Consider the following 8,036-nt stretch of genomic DNA (forward strand, 5'->3'; position numbering starts at 1 on the left):
TCACAGGTGCTTGCTGCCAGCCCAGGCAGGGTGTCAGGTGGCTCTTAGAGATCTCCTCTTAGAGACACAGGTACCTCTGACCTGGCAGGGCTCCAGCATTCAGCAGAAGCAGCCCAGTGCAGACTCTCCTGGGACACGCCAGTCCATTCTTCCTCCTTCCACTAAAGTACCGGATGAATTCTCAGTGCCATGGCTGGTGGCTTGGGTAGGCTTTGCTGTTCAGGATGAACAATGGCTTTCCCTCTTTGCAGGTGTTGATGGTGTGGTTCCCATTGGTGTGCAAAAATGCACTAGGACACCAGGACTGGGTTGATGGCTTTTAAGGCAAAGACTGGCAAGTGTCAAGCCACCAAAGATGTTTCGCTGGCTAGGGAGGACAAGCCAGCAGTCTGGTGTGGTGGCAGAACATGAGTAGCCGGACACCTAAACTGCACCTTGTGTGACCTCCCTCGCTCCTTTGTCCATCCGTGCATCACTCAGAGGCATGGAGCCGCAGCAGAGCTGGGAGCTTGGTAGCGGAATTAATGCCAAGGGCTTCACACTTCATTCCAGCCCGCATGAATGGGCTTATTGTAGGGAACAGAGTGGCGGCAGCACGCGGATTACACGGCATCATGGCAGCTCTGGCATCATGCCATCCTGACCTTCGTGTCCTCGGCAGCACAGCCAGGAAGGCTGGCCTGCAAGAAGGCAGCTCTTCGCAAGGGAAGGAAAGGGACTCCTAAACCCCAGGTCCTCGCTCTGGAGCCCTGTGGGATGGAGCCTGCGTGTCTGAGTAGAGATGTGTCACTGTTGCATCTCAGCTCCTCCTGCTGCTCAAACACCTTTAAATTTGTCTGCACAGAATCAGGCAAAAAAGCCTGAATCTGAACCTCTGGCTTGTGCAGAATGGTGACACAGGGACCAAGCGCCTCTCACCCCACAGGCCTCACAGCAGGCTGGGGACTGCACTTGGGTCATGTTTCATGGTGGCCCCCTAGACCTGCTGTCAGGCAGGAAACCAATGGAAGTCAGCTAATAAGCATTGATCAGTGTTGCCAAGAGGAACCGTGCTTTTCCAACTGGGTGTGGGAGAGCCCACAAGCAGAGTCACAGGTGCAGTGAGGCAAGGGGGTATGGCCCTGTCCCTCCTTCTGCAGAATCTGTGACCTCTGGCAGTGATAGGGGCTGCAGGGACAATCGTTGCTGCTCTCTGCCCCATGGCCTAGGCTAAGTCACCCTGGAGATCCATGTGTCCTGCTCTCCAGCTTGTGACGTTCCCTAGCCATGCTGAGAGCCTGCTCACCATGCCAGGACAGCAAGGGAACACCACAGAAGCAACAATGAGGAGCACAACTATCTGCTGATAACTAAAGGTTTCCTCCCATTAATATCACCTCTACCTGGGGACAGAAAGGAATAAAAGATATGGGGCAAACGGGGAGAATTTAATCCCTAGTGATTTGTTTCATTCTTGAAGAGTCTGGTTCTCATCCACAGCTTGCAAAAGCATTTCCTGCCGGCCAGCTGCCAAGGAAAGGCAGGCCAAATATAGCCCAGTGCTTACGGGGTGCCATGGCATGACACAGTGCCTCCCAGGTGTGACCTGGCCTCAGAGCAGCAGAGCCCAGGGAACAGAGGAAGGTTTTGGGGAAAGGTCTGTGCCCTGACAGCGGGGGAACAGCTCCAGGCAAAGGTGGAACTCACCGCTCCAGGACTGCTGTGGGCAGGCATTTGCCACTATGCATCAGGACATTTCTTCTCAGACACTGAAGTCATGGCTTTGCTTTTCCCTTTTAGGATGTGTCTCGAAAGCATCATACCTGGAAAGAGCAGAGTCCTTGGCTGTCTTCCTTGGTCAACGTCATGGGGACTGGTGGGCCTGCCAAGGGCTTCCCCGTGGGTGTGGATGAGCAGGCGTCCCGCTGGAACCCACCCCGGTGTGGCGTGCCAGACCTCCCCATGTTGCCGGATGGCCAGAACGGGCGGAACCGGCAGAAGCGGTTTGTCCTCTCCGGTGGACGCTGGGACAAGACCAATCTCACCTACAAGTAAGAAAGACCCAATACTGGAGTCAGGCTGAGTTGCTTCTCCTTCCCCAAACTTCTTGGTCTAATATTCCCTGGAGTATGGCACGCTGCGACGTGACCATAAAAGCTGGAGGGCAGCCAGGGGACAGGGGAGCCACATGTTGAACCACCAGCAGGGTTGTACCCAGCACCTCCACATCCCCTAAAGCACACACTCCCATAAACACAGCTGCCCACCCACCACTGCCCAGACACATTCTGCACAGCCATAGCATCACCCCTCGGTCAGTCCCGTACCAACACCCCTGTGCACATACGTTCACTTCCCTACATAAAACTGACACGTGCTGACCTGAGCCTCCACCACCAGCCCTCTCCTGTTGTGCCTTTGCCCTCACAGCCACCCTGCAGTGGGCTCACCTCACAGTTTATTTTAAAAAGACCTTTTTATTCAGCTGTTTTTGATGTTCCTATAAACACAACATCAGTGTAAAGCTTTGCCCAAATCACCTCACACGTTCTCAGTTGTGAATCTGCTCAACAGGTTTGTGGGAGGGTTGTGCTGCCTCCTCTGTTGCCCACAGGGGCATGAGCGGAGAAATGAGCACACTGGTATGGACCTTGGCAGCATGTAAATCACCTTGTGTTTAATGCCATGCAGGAGACATTCCTCATAGTGTCAGGGGGCTGTAGATAACAGAAAGGCTTCTTCCTTTTTTTTTTGTTTTTTTTTTTGATCAAGAGTTTTAAAAAAAAGAAACACATCAGAGATGGACACACATCAACACTGTTATGGAAGGGAAAGCAAGCTCCCTCTGTGGCAGACCTTACAGTCTGCCTATGTTATAGCAGGGCAGAAGAGGCAGCAGCTTCTCTGAGTGAGCCCAGGTTTTTAGGGGCAAAAAATGCAGAGATTGAGGAGAAATCACATCACACTACCCCCAGGCACCTGTGGGGGTGGGCTCATGGGGGCAGACCTGGGAAGTGCTGTAGCACTTCAGAAAAACACAGATCTGCAAAAGTGCAGAGCGCTCACCTCTGGGCCCACCAGCCACTGGGTTTCAACACTGATGGGATTTATGTGCTGCACAGGTTGCTTGGAAGAGGGTGCATGGATTGGAGATGTTCTGGTGCTGAGAGAGAATGTCAGCCCTAGTGACACTGATGCCACAGCTAGTGTCTTCATGAGAGCAGTGTCCACAGGACAGCAGCTGATGGTCTTATCCACTGCCTGTTGCCTTTCAGAATTATCAGGTTCCCATGGCAACTTGTAAAAGCTAAAGTGAGAAGGACCATTGAGGAAGCTTTGAAAGTCTGGAGCGATGTAACACCACTGACTTTCACCGAGGTGCAGGAGGGACGGGCTGACATTGTCATCGATTTCACAAGGTGAGCATGGTGGGCAGCAGCACCCTCCTCCCAGACAGAGATGCAGCCTTGCACGCATGACCCCAAGACAATGACCAGAACAGAGCTGCCAGCACACAACTTAGGCACTTAAAGGGAGGCTCATATTTCTGCTTTCAGGCACTGGATTTTCTAGTTTGTTTTTTGGTTTTTTGGTCAGTTGTGGGCTGCTTGGTGTAAGTGCAGCTGTTCCAAGCTGGCTGTGCACAGTACCCTTATCGTTTATCAATTTTCCTGGTATATTTATGTTTCTCTGCCCACAGGCTGCTTTCCTAAGCATTTGTTTTGACTTTCCATCTTCAGGTCCTCCATCCTGTCCCTTGACTGAACAACATAACTGTCTGCCCAAAGACAAATACAGTTTCTTGGTTAAATGAATCTTGGCTTCTGGCCTGATATTAACTTTTGGCAAAATACACATGGGGGCAATGACTTCCCTCTGCTGCATGTTTGCACAAAACTAATAAAGGCAGTGGAGACCGTCCAAGCAGTAATGCAATTTGCATACTGTGTATTTGCCTGTACCTCTCTCAGGTCTCTCAAGAGGCCACATCTCTCATGGGTTTCCTTCATTATTCAACATCAGGCTTGGCTTGAGTGAGAACCTGAGGGTTTGGCTGGGTTCGCTGCTGGCTTCTCCTCTGCATCCCCACATCACTCAGCTATGTCATCTTAATCTTGGACAGAGAAGTTGCATCCTTAATTCTTTAGGCTCCACGGTCAGCTTTGGGCTGGATGCTGAGCAGGGAGAGGAGACAAACATCCCTGAGAACACATAAGAACTCCCCAGGGCTTGGTGTGACTGAGCTCTGCTTCCTCAGTGCTTGGTGTGGCCAAGCTCTTCTTCCTCAGTGCCCCAATGCACCAGGTTTGTGGCAATCAGAAGGGCCCTGAGCAATTGATCTGGACTGGTGAGATGAATTTGGGATTGGAGCGAGAGCTGCTGTCCTCTTGCAGTGGCCTCCACCTTTGGCCAGACCATGCTGTTCACTGCAGGTATGCGGCCATTTGTCTGAGGTGTCTGTCTGTTTATCTTCCCTCCAGGTACTGGCATGGAGACAACTTGCCTTTTGATGGGCCTGGAGGGATCCTGGCACATGCATTTTTCCCCAAGACACACCGGGAGGGAGACGTCCATTTTGACTATGATGAGACCTGGACGATTGGGAACAACCTGGGTATGGTACCGTTTCAAGGGGAGCTGTGGATGCTCCAGGATGTTTAGTGGTGCACTTGGAAATGATTCCATTCTGGTGTGAACAGGGACCCTGTAAAACCGAGTGGTGTGCATTGTCATCTCCCATCACTTACAAGCCTACTGTTAGTGCTCAGTTCTCTTCTTCCTTTCATCCACAGCAAAGCCTGCGTCCAGCACCTGGGGCCTTGCTTCCCTCTGCGCACGGGGGGAGCAAGAGAGACGGGTCCTCTGCCCAGCCACCTGCTCTGTGACTTGGGAATTGCACCCAGCATTGGCAGGAGCCATTAGAAATAAAGCAGGGAAAGGATGAAGGAAAACTGAGGTTCGAGCACCAGGTGACACAGTAATCTTCCAAAGGACAGCTGCAGCCCCAGTCCTTGCGAGCCCTGTTCACTGTCTGCCCTCAAACAAGTCCATAAAGGGAAACCACCCAGGCTCCAGCTCTGTCCCAGTGGCCTGGGAATGCTCTGACCATAAACAACGTCACATCAGTCAAGACTTCTTTTCCTTCTTCTTTTTTCTTTTTACTAATAATAGATCCAAGCTGGTAGTTCTGCTTGGGCATTCAGGGTCTAGTGTCACAGTATCTCATGAGATACCACAGTACCGCTTGGGACCATCTGGATTAGTGCCCAAAGCATCAGTTTCTGAAAGACCCGCCAAAATTAACCCAGGTCAGCCCCTCCTCCTCCTCCTCCTTCCTGATTTATCTACAGGGACAAAGAAACAATCACAAAGGTCCAAAGCTCCTGCCTCTCTGGGGTTTCCCAAACATTTTGCCCACATCATTGTTCAGGGCTCAGACGGGCCCTCCAAAATCCACGTTATTGTAAGCTGTATGCCAGCCTGACTCTCTGCGTGGGGCACAGGACTGCTATGTCTCTGACCCTGCTTATGCTGACCCAAAACAAGAACCACAGAGCACCAGATCTTTCTGCAGAAACGTTTCTGCTCCTGAGGAAAAGGTGGGTTGTGCCAGTTTTCACCTTCTGTTGAGGCTGCCTGTATTATTGAAAAATCTCTCACATGCTCCCACAAAGACACAAGCCAGGAACTGAAAACAGATGCCAGTTCCCACCCAGCACTACTCCATGGCCTTTTTTCCCCCCTACATCTTCCATAAATAAATGTTGTAAAAGCTCCTTGCACCTAATTGACATTTAATATGCTGAAAAGAGCTTTACGATATAAACATGGATACATCCTTCACTCAGCTCTCTGCGAGATGGGGAAATCCTTAGCCTCATTTTATAGACAGGAAAGCAGAAGTATGATGAGGGCTAAGGTGTGCCCTGGGGTCACCTCAGAGCCACGCAGGAGGCAGGACTCCATGTGGAGGACCTTCTGTGAAGGACATAGTGGTGCTCCCCAGCACAGCTCCTTCAGGCGTGCTGTTCTGCTCCCCCGGCGAACCCAGCAATAGTGCAGCTGACCTGCCAACACTGGAAAGCATCAAATGAGGAGTCTGCCAAGCTAAACAGAAGCGTCTGAAAGTTTTTACTAAATCACTGACATAGAAATCCCACTTTCTCAGCTGACCTACACGCATTGATTTAACTGGGTCAGTGTAGTGCAAATTCATCACCTCAAGGTAAAGCTGACCAGCAGAGGAAGGCAGGGGCTCACCTTCCCCTCCGCCCTTCCCAGCTGTTCCTCCCAGCTGCATCCCCCTATCCCATCCTGTCCTGGTGCTCAGCAGTGACCTGCTCCCCTGGAGCCGGCAGGGAAATCCTGCCTGGAGCAGTGAGACCAGCTGACTCACATCACTGCCTTTCTCATCACTTGGGCTGCAGCTTGGAGGACTTCTGGCTGAAGGAAAGTGAATGAATACGCTGAGACTTGTCAACAAACAGCCTCTGCTCACAGGCTGTGCTGCTTAATATGCCTCTCTTGCAGCTTCCTCTGAGATTTATCAACTTCAAAAAGGATCCACGGAAGCTAAACAACACCTGCCAAATGACACGTTTTTGCATACTGAAATCCAGTTTCCCCCCTCTCCTTTTGTAAATGCTCCAAGGTCATTTATTCCTAAAACATGGTCTCCCATAAATCTATTTGAGTTTGGTGAAGAAGGCACAGGCCTTGACACTGGATAATTTTTTATGGATTTATTTCCAAATGTCACCTTCTTGACACAGTCCACATAGAAGCAATAAATGAGCTCCCTCTGCTGTCTGTGTGACAAGAACTATAGCAAGTATTAATCCCAGAGTGTTCCCTTGCTGACGCTGGTGTTTTCCACAGTGGACGTGATCTAAATGGGATATGATACACTACGGTTGCAGCCAACAACTGCTGCAAGCCTGGGTAGACAAAAACCAACCTTATTACCCTGACACCTACATCTGTGGGCCAGAATTCTTTCTCTGTGCAAATTTCTTCTTTCCAAAAGTGTGTGGAAAGCTCTTTTCTTCTTGGTAGCTGATGAGGTGCAAGAGCCTCTGGTGACAAGATTACAAATTATCAAACATGCCCAGGCTAATACCTGAGTGTATGAATTCACTCACGGTGCTCCCTCTTTAAAAAAAAACCCCACAAACACAGTGTAGAACTACACACCAAGCACTGTAGTGGAGGAAGATTTCTCTTTCCTCATGTTAGACTCCTGTGAGATATGTCAGTGCATTGTCAGTGGCTGGTAAGTGGTAGCAGCAAGCCCAGGAGGCAGGTGTCCTCCCTGCAGGCACGGCTTCCCCGTTGCACACAAGCAGGCTAAAGCATCTTCTATCTCTTCCCTTTACAGGCACTGACCTCCTGCAAGTGGCTGCTCACGAGTTTGGCCATGTCCTGGGCCTGCAGCACACGGCTGTTTCCAAGTCACTGATGTCTCCTTTTTACATCTTCCGCTACCCGCTAAGCCTGAGTGAGGATGACAAGCAAGGTATCCAGTACCTCTATGGGAAACCGAAACTGGATCCCGACCCAACCCCAACTCAGCCAGCAGAGCTGCCCCAGCCAGACCTGGAAACAAACGAGATCACAAGCGTGGAGGTGAGTGAAGAGCTTGTCAGCGTCCTCCTCTAACACCACGGCTGGGGCTGTCCTCACCAGGAGGCCAGTAGCAGGCTCACACGTGGTTTGGTGTCTGTCTGTTCCATCCGTGCTGCTGAGCCCAGGTGCAGACCCACGGCTGGCACCCGCAGCCAGGCTGGGGTGTGTGGGGAGGGAGTCTTCGGGCAGCATGTGTCCAACCAAAACTGGCTGAACGCAGGACAGCTGCCTGGACACGGGGATTTCTCACCCATTGAACTCAGCCTGGGTGAAGGGGGGCTCCCATGAGTCCAAGCACCTGACCAGCTGTGCTTTGGCAGTCTGTGCAGCCCGACGCCTGCAACACAGCTTTTGATGCCGCGTCCACCATCCGAGGGGAGCTGTTCTTCTTCAAGTCCCGCTATGTGTGGCGGGTCCGCGCTGGGACAATG

At 51.5% G+C, this 8,036-nt stretch overlaps 1 protein-coding gene across 1 annotated transcript in view; it reads left to right on the forward strand.

The window, feature by feature from the left end:
* Window positions 1–1,845: 1,845 nt before the first annotated feature.
* The window catches only part of LOC104271661 (stromelysin-3-like), an 8,929-nt gene continuing 2,738 nt past the window's right edge, over window positions 1,846–8,036 (forward strand). The window contains 5 exon segments of the mRNA XM_009866392.1: window positions 1,846–2,030; window positions 3,255–3,398; window positions 4,461–4,594; window positions 7,358–7,605; window positions 7,926–8,035. Of these exon segments, the coding sequence (XP_009864694.1) occupies window positions 1,846–2,030; window positions 3,255–3,398; window positions 4,461–4,594; window positions 7,358–7,605; window positions 7,926–8,035 (821 nt within the window).

The sequence above is a fragment of the Apaloderma vittatum genome, unplaced genomic scaffold (assembly GCF_000703405.1).
Source record: "Apaloderma vittatum isolate BGI_N311 unplaced genomic scaffold, ASM70340v1 scaffold31333, whole genome shotgun sequence".
Taxonomy (NCBI): domain Eukaryota; kingdom Metazoa; phylum Chordata; class Aves; order Trogoniformes; family Trogonidae; genus Apaloderma; species Apaloderma vittatum.